A 13,595-nucleotide genomic window follows, 5' to 3' on the forward strand; every position below is an offset into this window, starting at 1 on the left:
CAGAACCAGACCAGAGACCAGAACCACTGATCAGAGATCAGAACCATTGATCAGAGATCAGAACCATTGATCAGAGATCAGAACCAGAGATCAGAGACCAGAAGCTTCAGTCTCAGTTTAAGTTTCAACAAGATTCCAAAGTTCAACTTTGATTTAAAAGTTCAGATTCGTCCGGTCGTCTCAGTAATGAGATTACTCCCTGGAGCAGATGGTAATCAGATTACAATCTAGTTCAGTTGCAGTGACGGGAACTTTAATCTCTGATGAACAAACATGAGCCGTGCTAGAGTAATCTGATTACTTCTGTTAAGACTTGGATGTTTTAAACGTGTTCTGGGACACTACCTGGTGTGTGTGTGTGTGTGTGTGAGAGTGAGTGAGTGAGTGAGTGAGAGAGAGTGTGTGTGAGAGAGTGAGTGAGTGAGTGAGTGAGTGAGTGAGAGTGTGTGAGTGAGTGTAAGTGTGTGTGAGAGAGTGAGTGAGTGAGTGTGTGAGAGAGTGAGTGTGTGAGTGAGTGTGAGTGTGTGTGAGAGAGTGAGTGAGTGAGTGAGTGAGTGAGTGAGAGTGTGTGAGTGAGTGTAAGTGTGTGTGAGAGAGTGAGTGAGTGAGTGTGTGAGAGAGTGAGTGTGTGAGTGAGTGTGAGTGTGTGTGAGAGAGTGAGTGAGTGAGTGAGTGAGTGTGTGAGAGAGTGAGAGTGTGTGAGTGAGTGTAAGTGTGTGTGAGAGAGTGAGAGTGTGTGAGTGAGTGTGTGTGTGTGTGTGAGTGTGTGAGAGAGTGAGAGAGTGTGTGAGAGAGTGAGAGAGTGTGTGAGTGAGAGTGTGAGTGTGTGTGAGAGAGTGAGAGTGTGAGTGAGTGTAAGTGTGTGTGAGTGAGTGAGAGTGTGTGAGTGTGTGTGAGTGAGTGAGTGTGTGAGAGAGAGTGTGTGAGAGAGTGAGAGTGTGTGAGAGAGTGAGAGTGTGAGTGTGTGTGAGAGAGTGAGTGTGTGAGTGAGTGTAAGTGTGTGTGAGTGAGTGTGTGTGTGTGTGTGTGAGTGAGTGAGTGAGAGAGAGTGTGAGAGTGAGAGTGTGAGTGTGTGTGAGAGAGTGAGTGTAAGTGTGTGTGAGAGTGAGTGAGTGTGTGTGAGAGTGAGTGAGTGAGTGAGTGAGTGAGTGAGTGAGTGAGTGAGTGAGTGTGAGAGTGAGTGAGTGAGAGAGAGAGTGTGTGAGAGAGTGTGTGAGAGTGAGTGAGTGAGAGAGAGAGTGTGAGTGTGTGTGAGAGAGTGAGAGTGTGTGAGAGAGTGAGAGTGTGTGAGTGAGTGAGAGTGAGAGTGTGTGTGAGAGTGAGTGAGTGAGTGTGTGTGAGAGTGAGTGAGTGAGTGTGTGTGAGAGTGAGTGAGTGAGTGAGTGAGTGAGTGAGTGAGTGTGAGTGTGTGTGAGTGAGTGAGTGAGTGAGTGAGTGAGTGAGTGAGTGAGTGAGTGAGTGAGTGAGTGAGTGAGTGAGTTTCAGCTCCTGACTGAACGTTGGAAGAAAAACGAGTCGAGAAAGAAAAAGTGAGAGAAACAAGTTTTATTGGATTTTTACTCCCGAGCCATCAACTTCTGCTTCTTCAGCTTCTTCTGTGAAACCTGAGGAGGAGAGGAGGAGACGTGAGGAGGTGTCCAGGAGGAGGAGACGAGGAGAGAGTGAGGAGACAGTGAGGAGGTGGAGATTGAGGAGGAGGAGAGGAGAGGAGAGGAGGAGGAGAGGAGGAGGAGGAGAGATTGAGGAGGGGGAGTCCAGGAGGAGGAGACGGTGAGGAGGAGTCCAGGAGGAGGAGGTGCAGCAGGAGTCTGCTTCCTGAAGTCGCTCAGAAATCTTGAGGTTGTTTTCATGGAGAATCCAAAGGTGTCCTAAGAAGTCATCACAGCGACGACAGCAGACTCCTGCTGCACCTCCTCCTCCTCCTGCTGCACCTCCTCTTCCCTGCTGCTGCACCTCCTCCTGCTCGCAAACGCCTGTTAAGCTCGTTCACAAAGTTTAAAATAATCCCGGTTCGTGTCACTCGGCTGCTGCAGCACCGACTCAGGTCAGAGTTACTGACGATGCCGAGTCACCAGTTAACTCGGTCACCAGTTAATGTGTAACACCGCCTTTGGTACAGTGAGTCCCAGCAGCGCCCCCTGCTGGAGGCCGGCCCTCATTAAGCACCGTTACGCCGACACTACGTTTTCAAAACTGGAAAAGCGATTTTGACCTAGAGAAGCCCCGCCTCCATTTGGGGGCGGAGTCACGGTGTCGGAGAACCCCACCTTCTTCTTCTGGGCCACCTCCTCCTCCGGCTTGGGGACGATCTGCTCCTTCTCCGTCAGGATCATCTCGATGTGACACGGAGAACTCATGTAGGGGTTGATGCGGCCGTGAGCGCGGTACGTTCTCCGACGCATCTTGGGGGCCTTGTTCACCTGGATGTGCTCGATCACCAGGGAGTCCACGTCCAGACCCTGGACCAGGACCACAACCGTCACACTCAGGAACCGCACACACACACACACACACACACACAGAGAACCGCGCACACACACACACACAGAGAACCGCACACACACACAAACACACAGAGAACCCCCCCACACACACACACACAGAGAACCGCACGCACACACACACAAAGAGAACCCCCCCCACACACACACAGAGAGAACCCCCCCACACACACACAGAGAACCCCCCCACACACAGAGAACCGCGCACACACACACAAAGAGAACCCCCCCCCACACACACACACACAGAACCCCCTCCCACACACACACACAGAGAACCCCCCCCCACACACACACAGAGAACCCCCCCCCCACACACACACAGAGAACCCCCCCACACACAGAGAACCGCGCACACACACACACAAAGAGAACCCCCCCCCACACACACACACACAGAACCCCCTCCCCCACACACACACAGAGAACCCCCTCCCACACACACACACAGAGAACCCCCCCCCCCCCACACACACACACACACACACCTTGAGCTCAGCGTTGCTCTCGGCGTTCTTCAACATGTGCAGCAGGAACTCGGCGCTCTTCTTGGGCCAGCGGCCCTGAGTCCAGCCGAACTGCTTGGCCTGAGGAGGAACGTTCTGCAGTTACCCACCGGCCTTCACTCCCACCGCCCTCTAGAACCTTCTGGAACCTTCTAGAACCTTCCAGGAGCTGCTCAGACTCATGAGTTAGTTTCATCTTTTATCCAAAGGTGTCCTAAGTGGTCATCAGTGCAGAACCATGGAGGAACCAGAACCAGAGGAACCGGAACCAGAGGAACCAGAACCACGGAGGAACCAAAACCACAGGGGAACCGGAACCACAGGGGAACCGGAACATGGGGAACTAGAACCACAGGGGAACTAGAACCACAGAGGAACCAGAACCACAGAGGAACCAGAACCACAGAGGAACTAGAACCACAGAGGAACTAGAACCACAGAGGAACTAGAGCCACAGAGGAACTAGAGCCACAGAGGAACCAGAACCACAGAGGAACCAGAGCCAAAGGAACTAGAACCACAGAGGAACTAGAACCACAGAGGAACTAGAACCACAGAGGAACCAGAACCACAGAGGAACCAGAACCACAGAGGAACCAGATCCACAGAGGAACTAGATCCACAGAGGAACTAGAACCACAGAGGAACTAGATCCACAGGGGAACCAGAACCACAGGGGAACCAGAACCACAGAGGAACCAGAACCACAGGGGAACCAGAACCACAGGGGAACCAGAACCACAGAGGAACCAGAACCACAGAGGAACCAGAACCACAGGGGAACCAGAAATGAACCCATACCAGTCTTGGACCAGTCCCGCAGAACCACACAGACTGTAAACCGTGACGGTTCCCGCGATGCTACTAGCTAAACACGGCGACTGACGGTTCTGGGTACTGGCCCTTTAAGAACACGGTATGGGTAAGAACATGCTAGCGGTGTGTGTGTGTGTGTGTGTGTGTGTGTGTTACCTGGGCGCAGCGGCCCACGCCGCCGTTGTAGCGGCGGAACGGGACACACTGGTGTTTGACCACCACGTCCCTCAGGTACTTGTTGGCCTTGCGGATGTGCATCCCCTTGATGGCCTGGGCCGTCTCACGGGTGTTCTGAGGGGGGGGGAAACACAACGGGTTCTAGAAGGTTCCGCAGCTCACCGACTCGCTCTGGTCAGAACCGCCGGGGTTCCACTTCCTGTCTCACCCGACTGTTTGCGTCTCCGACTTTACTATTTATTCACAACCGCTTCAGATCAGATGGACTTTTTTTTCCCACCATGATTAAAAATATATTTAAAAAGTACTTTTATTGTGAAAGGAGGCTCAGTTCTTTAAGACAAACTTCATGACTTCCTGTTGAACCTTTAACTCTCGTCCACATCAGACTTTTAATACTTTATCAGTTTTATTTTTGCAGGTTTTAACCCACGACGTTCTGAAATCGACTCGTTTCCATGGAAACGACAAACTATAGTTTGTCTTGAATCTCGATTCTTGGTCCAAATTCACCATCTTTCAAAAACTTTTCTTTTTATTCAAGTTAATTCCACTTCACGTTTCATGTTTTAAGAGTTGATAGATTTATACTAGATGTACTAGAACACTAGATTAAACTCTGATCATTATAAATTATAATATATGGAATTTATTATTTGAGCTGAAGCCCAGTGAGGTTTGCTCCACATGGTGGAGGGAGATCACTTGATCAGGACGGGGAGGAGCGACACCGTACCAGAGTGGTGGAGAACAGTGGAGGAGGAGCACCAGGAGGAGACGAGACACCAGCAGGAGGTGCAGCAGGAGTCTGCTTCCTGAAGTCGCTCAGAACTCTAGAGGTTGTTTTCATGGAGAATCCAAAGGTGTCCTAAGAAGTCATCACAGCGAAGACAGCAGACTCCTGCTGCACCTCCACCTCCTACCTCTTGCTGCACCTGCACCTCCACCTTCTCTCCCTGCTGCATCACCTCCTCCTCTCCCTGCTGCTGCACCTCCTCCTCTCCCTGCTGCATCACCTACCTCTTGCTGCTACTCCTCCCTCCTCCTCTCCCTGCTGAATCACCTCCTACCTCTTGCTGCACCTCCTCCTCCTCTCCCTGCTGAATCACCTCCTACCTCTTGATGCACCTCCTCCTCCTGCTGAATCACCTCCTACCTCTTGCTGCACCTCCTCCTCTCCCTGCTGCGTCACCTCCTACCTCTTGCTGCACCTCCTCCTCTCCCTGGTGCATCTCCTCCTACCTCTTGCTGCTACTCCTCCCTCCTCCTCCTCTCCCTGCTGAATCACCTCCTACCTCTTGCTGCACCTCCTCCTCTCCCTGCTGCATCACCTCCTACCTCTTGCTGCACCTCCTCCTCTCCCTGGTGCATCTCCTCCTACCTCTTGCTGCTACTCCTCCCTCCTCCTCCTCTCCCTGCTGAATCACCTCCTACCTCCTGCTGCACCTCCTCCTCCTCCTGCTGAATCACCTCCTACCTCTTGCTGCACCTCCTCCTCCTCCTGCTGCATCACCTCCTACCTCTTGCTGCACCTCCTCCTCTCCCTGCTGAATCACCTCCTCCTCCTCTCCCTGCTGAATCACCTCCTACCTCTTGCTGCACCTCCTCCTCTCCCTGCTGCATCACCTCCTACCTCTTGCTGCTACTCCTCTCCCTGCTGAATCACCTCCTCCTCCTCCTCTCCCTGCTGAATCACCTCCTCCTCCTCCTCTCCCTGCTGCATCACCTTCTACCTCCTGCTGCTACTCCTCCCTCCTAGTGCTGCACCTCCTCCTCCTACCCCTGCTGCACCACCACCACCTCCTCCTCCCTCTCAAACACTTTTCACCAATAGTCCCTCCATAGAAAACCGAACGTGTCCAATGTCTCAGAGCTCGGTTGTCATGGAAACGAGGCCATGTTTCCTCCGGCTGTCGGGACAGCGATTGACCTTTGACCCCCCCCCCCCCCAGCCCGCTGAGGTTCACCTGAGCTATGTTCGCGAGACGGCGGGGTTTAACCAGGCCTTCATCGGGAGCTCACCTTGAAGTGCACCCGGAGGTTGGAGCCCCTGGACTTGCAGGCTGTGGAGGAACAGACCCGGGTTAGTCCTCAGCCTGACGCACACACTCACGTGAGCCTGGAGGCCGCGGCTCAGCCTCGTTCAGGTTGTTTTCATGGGGAATCCAAAGGTGTCCTAAGGAGTCATCACAGCAGCGAAACACGGGCGGCGGTGGGGGGGAGGGGGGGGTTCGGGTACTCACATTTGGTGGGGTTCTCCGGGTCGAGAGAGTAGCGGACCATTTTCAGAGATCTGGAACAGGAAACGGCGGCTTTTAACTCAACAGTCTCCGCATGTTAGCATCGTTAGCTCGGAGCTAGCCTGCTCGCTCTTAAAGCGCCGCAAAGAACAACCGGACACACGACGGCTCGCGTCACTAACAATTAACGACTTGACGACGAACGTGACGCAGAGAAAATGTGTTTAAAAAGCGGAATATAAGCGACAACGTGCCGGTTGTAGTCCCCCACGGAGCCAACATGGCGGAGCGGTGCCGGAACTGAAATCCGAATAAAAGCCGGATTTCTCCTCCATCCCCAGAAATAAAACCTCCGGGAGGACGACTAAAGCTCCGAAATACAAAACCCGACCAGAACAGAGGCCGATGGCGCAGATTGGAGAGAGATTATAGTCGGATTGGAAGCAGAATTGAGGCGCTGAGGGAGAAGCGGAGGTCCTACCTGAGAGGCCGCGGAGCGAAGAGGAAGAGCCGGGGAGGGAGGCGCTTAATGTGGGGGAGAGGAGGGGAGCGGCCCCTGCTGGACGGAGGGGCAACTGCAGGTAGAGAGGCGCTTAATGTGGGGGAGAGGAGGGGAGCGGCCCCTGCTGGACGGAGGAGGAACTACAGGTAGTCCCTCCTAATCTCCTTTCCTATCCACTTCTCCTTAACGCCAGAAGTGTTTCAGTGGTGGCCATGATAGGGAGCATTGGAATCCTCACTAAGCCAAGGAAAGGAGGCTCAATGCTTCCTTTAGAGCTTCATTTAGCCTAGGAAACACTGATGCTTCCTTTAGCCAAGGAAACACTGATGCTTCCTTTAGCCTAGGAAACACTGATGCTTCCTTTAGCCTAGAAAACACTGATGCTTCCTTTAGCCTAGGAAACACTGATGCTTCCTTTAGCCTAGGAAACACTGACGCTTCCTTTAGAACCTCCTTTAGCCTAAGAAACACTGATGCTTCCTTTAGCCTAGGAAACACTGACGCTTCCTTTAGAGCCTCCTTTAGCCTAGGAAACACTGATGCTTCCTTTAGCCTAGGAAACACTGATGCTTCCTTTAGCCTAGGAAACACTGACGCTTCCTTTAGAACCTCCTTTAGCCTAAGAAACACTGATGCTTCCTTTAGCCAAGTAAACACTGATGCTTCCTTTAGCCTAGGAAACACTGATGCTTCCTTTAGCCAAGTAAACACTGATGCTTCCTTTAGCCTAGGAAACACTGACGCTTCCTTTAGAACCTCCTTTAGCCTAGGAAACACTGATGCTTCCTTTAGCCTAGGAAACACTGACGCTTCCTTTAGAACCTCCTTTAGCCTAGGAAACACTGATGCTTCCTTTAGCCTAGGAAACACTGACGCTTCCTTTAGAGCCTCCTTTAGCCTAGGAAACACTGATGCTTCCTTTAGCCTAGGAAACACCGATGCTTCCTTTAGAACCTCCTTTAGCCTAGGAAACACCGATGCTTCCTTTAGCCAAGGAAACACCGACGCTTCCTTTAGCCAAGGAAACACCGATGCTTCCTTTAGCCTAGGAAACACCGATGCTTCCTTTAGCCTAGGAAACACCGATGCTTCCTTTAGCCTAGGAAACACTGATGCTTCCTTTAGCCTAGGAAACACCGATGCTTCCTTTAGCCTAGGAAACACCGATGCTTCCTTTAGCCTAAGAAACACTGATGCTTCCTTTAGCCTAGGAAACACTGATGCTTCCTTTAGCCTAGGAAACACTGACGCTTCCTTTAGAACCTCCTTTAGCCTAAGAAACACTGATGCTTCCTTTAGCCTAGGAAACACTGATGCTTCCTTTAGCCAAGTAAACACTGATGCTTCCTTTAGCCTAGGAAACACTGATGCTTCCTTTAGCCAAGTAAACACTGATGCTTCCTTTAGCCTAGGAAACACTGATGCTTCCTTTAGCCAAGTAAACACTGATGCTTCCTTTAGCCTAGGAAACACTGACGCTTCCTTTAGAACCTCCTTTAGCCTAGGAAACACTGATGCTTCCTTTAGCCTAGGAAACACTGATGCTTCCTTTAGAACCTCCTTTAGCCTAGGAAACACCGATGCTTCCTTTAGCCTAGGAAACACTGACGCTTCCTTTAGAGCCTCCTTTAGCCTAGGAAACACTGATGCTTCCTTTAGCCTAGGAAACACAGACGCTTCCTTTAGAACCTCCTTTAGCCTAGGAAACACCGATGCTTCCTTTAGCCTAGGAAACACCGATGCTTCCTTTAGCCTAGGAAACACTGATGCTTCCTTTAGCCTAGGAAACACTGATGCTTCCTTTAGCCTAGGAAACACCGACGCTTCCTTTAGAACCTCCTTTAGCCTAGGAAACACCGATGCTTCCTTTAGCCTAGGAAACACCGATGCTTCCTTTAGCCAAGGAAACACCGATGCTTCCTTTAGCCTAGGAAACACCGATGCTTCCTTTAGCCTAGGAAACACCGATGCTTCCTTTAGCCTAGGAAACACGACGCTTCCTTTAGCCTAGGAAACACTGATGCTTCCTTTAGCCAAGTAAACACTGATGCTTCCTTTAGCCTAGGAAACACTGATGCTTCCTTTAGCCTAGGAAATACTGATGCTTCCTTTAGCCTAGGAAACACTGACGCTTCCTTTAGAACCTCCTTTAGCCTAGGAAACACTGATGCTTCCTTTAGCCTAGGAAACACTGACGCTTCCTTTAGAACCTCCTTTAGCCTAGGAAACACCGATGCTTCCTTTAGCCTAGGAAACACTGACGCTTCCTTTAGAACCTCCTTTAGCCTAGGAAACACCGATGCTTCCTTTAGCCTAGGAAACACCGACGCTTCCTTTAGAACCTCCTTTAGCCTAGGAAACACCGATGCTTCCTTTAGCCAAGGAAACACTGATGCTTCCTTTAGCCAAGGAAATACCGACGCTTCCTTTAGAACCTCCTTTAGCCTAGGAAATACTGATGCTTCCTTTAGCCTAGGAAACACTGATGCTTCCTTTAGCCAAGGAAACACCGACGCTTCCTTTAGCCAAGGAAATACCGACGCTTCCTTTAGCCTAGGAAACACTGACGCTTCCTTTAGAACCTCCTTTAGCCTAGGAAACACTGATGCTTCCTTTAGCCTAGGAAACACTGACGCTTCCTTTAGAACCTCCTTTAGCCTAGGAAACACTGATGCTTCCTTTAGCCTAGGAAACACTGATGCTTCCTTTAGAACCTCCTTTAGCCTAGGAAACACTGATGCTTCCTTTAGCCTAGGAAACACTGACGCTTCCTTTAGAACCTCCTTTAGCCTAGGAAACACTGATGCTTCCTTTAGCCTAGGAAACACTGACGCTTCCTTTATGCCTCCTTTAGCCTAGGAAACACCGACGCTTCCTTTAGAACCTCCTTTAGCCTAGGAAACACCGATGCTTCCTTTAGCCAAGGAAACACCAATGCTTCCTTTAGCCTAGGAAACACCGATGCTTCCTTTAGCCAAGGAAACACCGACGCTTCCTTTAGCCTAGGAAACACCGATGCTTCCTTTAGCCAAGGAAACACCGATGCTTCCTTTAGCCTAGGAAACACCGATGCTTCCTTTAGCCTAGGAAACACCGATGCTTCCTTTAGCCTAGGAAACACCGATGCTTTCTTTAGCCTAGGAAACACCTATGCTTCCTTTAGCCTAGGAAACACCGATGCTTTCTTTAGCCTAGGAAACACCGATGCTTCCTTTAGCCTAGGAAACACCGATGCTTCCTTTAGCTTAGGAAACACTGATGCTTCCTTTAGAACCTCCTTTAGCCTAGGAAACACCGATGCTTCCTTTAGCCTAGGAAACACCGACACTTCCTTTAGCCTAGGAAACACCGATGCTTCCTTTAGCCAAGGAAACACCGACGCTTCCTTTAGCCTAGGAAACACCGATGCTTCCTTTAGCCAAGGAAACACCGACGCTTCCTTTAGCCTAGGAAACACCGATGCTTCCTTTAGCCAAGGAAACACCGATGCTTCCTTTAGCTTAGGAAACAGCGACGCTTCCTTTAGAACCTCCTTTAGCCTAGGAAACACCGATGCTTCCTTTAGCCTAGGAAACACCGACACTTCCTTTAGCCTAGGAAACACCGATGCTTCCTTTAGCCAAGGAAACACCGACGCTTCCTTTAGCCTAGGAAACACCGATGCTTCCTTTAGCCAAGGAAACACCGATGCTTCCTTTAGCCTAGGAAACACCGATGCTTCCTTTAGCCAAGGAAACACCGATGCTTCCTTTAGCCTAGGAAACACCGATGCTTCCTTTAGCCTAGGAAACACCGATGCTTCCTTTAGCCTAGGAAACACCGACGCTTCCTTTAGCCTAGGAAACACCGATACTTCCTTTAGCCTAGGAAACACCGACGCTTCCTTTAGCCTAGGAAACACCGATGCTTCCTTTAGCCTAGGAAACACTGACGCTTCCTTTAGCCTAGGAAACACCGATGCTTCCTTTAGCCTAGGAAACACTGGACGTCGTCGAGCTGCTGGAGGGTGAAGAGAAGAAAAAGCAGAGCAACTCCAGCCACTTCCTGTTTATTTGGTTTATTTCCTGTTGGACCGTGACATGTGGGGGACACACACACACACGCACGCACGCACACACACACACACACACACACACACACACACACACACACACACACACACACACACACACACACACACACACACACACACACACACACACACACACACACACACACACACACACACACACACACACACACAGAGAGAGAGAGACAGAAAGGAGGTCAAGGCTGAATAAAAGGGAGACACATTGTGTCTGCATATAAAAATAAAGATATTATTTACATCTGAAAACAACAAGAATGAAGCAGGAGGATGATGAGGATGATGAAGATGATGAGGATGATGAAGATGATGAAGATGGACTTTCTATTTTCACAATAAATAATAAAAGCGATTCTTAAGATGTTGAAAACAAAACATTACGTGAAAAAACAAGTGAAGATTCTATCATGTCAAAATAAAAGACGAAAGTGGAAATTATCTGGAAAGACTTAATCTTTTGAACGAAATAATTTACCTGAAAATATATTGAAATAATTTCAGAACAAAGTCAAAATATAGAAAAAAAAGTTTCAAGAATTAAAAATCAAATTTCCAGAATAAAAGTTTGAAAAAATATTTGAAACGTTTGAGAAAGAAGTTGTTTTAAGTTGGGTTTTCAGAATAAAGTATTTGAAGTGAAAAATGATTGAAAAGCTTTGAAAATAAAGGTTTTATTTCAAACTCATTTTCTAAATTTTTTTTTCAAAGTTTAAAAAGAAACTTATATAAAAAAAAGTTCATCTAAGAAACTTTGAGGAAAGGGAAACTTGAAACTTTAATTTCTTTGATTTTTATTCTCAAAGTTTCCTCATAAAAAGACAGAAAGCCTCAATTTCAAATTAAAAGCCCTGTTTAAAAGTCACACAGTCAAAGTGAGAGTCCTGAAATGTTTCACACATTTTCTCCGATTTCAGAATCAAAGTTCAAAACGCTGCAGTGAAGCTCTCAACTCCTCCTGCTGCTCCTGCTGCTCCTCCTCTTCCTCCTCCTCCTCCTCCTGCTGCTGCTGCTCCTCCTCTTCCTCAGGAAGTGGTCGGTTCTCCTGGTGGCGTCGTCCTGCCGCCTCTTGAAGTTGTCTGGGAGGAGGTGAGGGGTGGAGGAGGTGGGGGGTGGAGGTGGAGGTGAGGGGTGGAGGAGGAGGTGGGGGGGTGGCGGGGTGGAGGAGGAGGTGGGGGTGGAGGTGAGGTGTGCAAGAGGAGGAGTAGGAAGAGGAGGATGAGGTGAGGTGTGCAGGAGGAGGAGGAGGAGGTGAGGGGGTGGAGGAGGAGGAGGTGAGGGGTGGACGAGGTGAGGGGTGGAGGTGGAGGTGGAGGAGGTGAGGTGTGCAGGAGGAGGAGGTGGAGGTGAGGGGTGGAGGAGGAGGAGGTGGAGGAGGTGAGATGTGCAGGAGGAGGAGGTGAGGGGTGGACGAGGTGAGGGGTGGAGGTGGAGGTGAGAGGTGGAGGTGGGGGGGTGAGGTGGAGGTGGAGGAGGTGAGGTGTGCAGGAGGAGGAGGTGGAGGTGAGGGGTGGAGGTGAGGTGTGCAGGAGGAGGAGGAGGTGGAGGTGAGGTGTGCAGGAGGAGGAGTAGGAAGAGGAGGAGGAGGTGGAGGTGAGGGGTGGAAGAGGAGGTGAGGGGTGGAGGAGGAGGTGAGGTGTGCAGGAGGAGGAGGAGTAGGTGAGGGGTGGAGGGGGTGGAGGAGGTGAGGTGTGCAGGAGGAGGAGGTGAGGGGTGGAGGTGAGGGGTGGAGGTGGAGGTGAGAGGTGGAGGTGGAGGAGGTGAGGTGTGCAGGAGGAGGAGGTGGAGGACGCTACGTCGTGAGCAGGTGGTGCTCATGTTCGATCCCGACAGGAAGTAGAAACCTGCAGAAGGAAGACGGAGACGACCAGAGTTACACCTCGTGAGACCTCGTTTCCATGACGACGTTTCAAGTGAAAACATCGTTTTTGCAGCCCCCCCCCCCCCCCCCCCCCCCCCCCACACACCACACACACACACACCTATGAAGCAGCCGACCGACTCGCCGTTGTCGCACTGAAGAGGAGCAGCGGGAGGGGGCGGGGCTTCCCTCGGTGAGGGGCGGGGCCTCCCTCAGTGGAGGGCGGGGCTTAACGCGGTCGGGGGTCGGGGGGTAGATCAGGGCCACGTTCACTCGTTCTGAACCGTCTCTGGGACAAACGACCTCGGTGAGTCCTTCAGGACGAGGCTGACTCAGCAACTCACCTGGGGGGGGGGAAGGGGGGGGGGAAGAGAGAGAGAGAGAGAGAGAGAGAGAGAGAGAGAGAGAGAGAGAGGGAGAGACTTGATGAAATAAACGATTCATTCACATAAAAACCTTCATTTTCAATGATTCTCAAGAGAAAATCAGACGAAACATTTTGAGTCACTGGAAGTTTCTTTCTGCTCGTTAGTGACAAAGTGGATTTTAAAGCTTTTCAAGATTTCAGTCTGTAGTCCGAACATTTCAGAATTTCAGGTGAAGATGGACGAGTCACCAAGTCATCGAGTCACTGAGTCATCAAGTCACTGAGTCACCAAGTCACATAGTCACCATGTCACCGAGTCACCAAGTCACCAAGTCACCGAGCACCAAGTCACTGAGCACCAAGTCAATGACTCACCGAGTCACTGAGTCACCAAGTCACTGAATCACCAAGTCACAGAGTCACCAAGTCACCGAGTCACCAAGTCAATGAGTCACCGAGTCATCAAGTCACTGAGTCACCAAGTCACTGCGTCACCGAGTCACCAAGTCACTGCGTCACCAAGTCACTGAGCACCAAGTCA

General features: G+C 50.7%; 2 protein-coding genes across 2 annotated transcripts in view; both read right to left on the bottom strand.

The window, feature by feature from the left end:
- Nucleotides 1–1,530: 1,530 nt before the first annotated feature.
- Nucleotides 1,531–6,748, bottom strand: rpl17 (ribosomal protein L17). Its single transcript, XM_080509699.1, has 7 exons — nt 6,722–6,748; nt 6,244–6,293; nt 6,023–6,063; nt 3,980–4,114; nt 2,990–3,088; nt 2,268–2,459; nt 1,531–1,604 (listed from the first exon to the last, which is right to left on the bottom strand). Exons 2-7 carry the CDS (start codon nt 6,281–6,283, stop codon nt 1,557–1,559), a joined length of 555 nt encoding a protein of 184 aa, XP_080365825.1. The 5' UTR covers nt 6,284–6,293; nt 6,722–6,748; the 3' UTR covers nt 1,531–1,556.
- Nucleotides 6,749–11,448: 4,700 nt separating this feature from the next.
- mfhas1 (multifunctional ROCO family signaling regulator 1) overlaps nt 11,449–13,595 on the bottom strand; it is an 8,016-nt gene continuing 5,869 nt past the window's right edge. The window contains 2 exon segments of the mRNA XM_080509832.1: nt 11,449–12,670; nt 12,809–13,031. Coding sequence (XP_080365958.1) covers nt 12,619–12,670; nt 12,809–13,031 — 275 coding nt within the window. The 3' untranslated portion in view covers nt 11,449–12,618.

Source organism: Blennius ocellaris (genome assembly GCF_963422515.1).
Source record: "Blennius ocellaris genome assembly, chromosome: 15".
NCBI classification, from domain to species: domain Eukaryota; kingdom Metazoa; phylum Chordata; class Actinopteri; order Blenniiformes; family Blenniidae; genus Blennius; species Blennius ocellaris.

Excerpts from the sequence above, each read along its gene's own strand:
- rpl17 (XM_080509699.1), bottom strand. The coding sequence starts at position 6,283 with ATGGTCCGCTACTCTCTCGACCCGGAGAACCCCACCAAAT. Across the intron at positions 6,064-6,243 it reads CCCGGAGAACCCCACCAAAT|CCTGCAAGTCCAGGGGCTCC; the intron begins GTGAGTACCCGA and ends GTTCCTCCACAG. Across the intron at positions 3,089-3,979 it reads GCGTGGGCCGCTGCGCCCAG|GCCAAGCAGTTCGGCTGGAC; the intron begins GTAACACACACA and ends GTTCCTCCTCAG.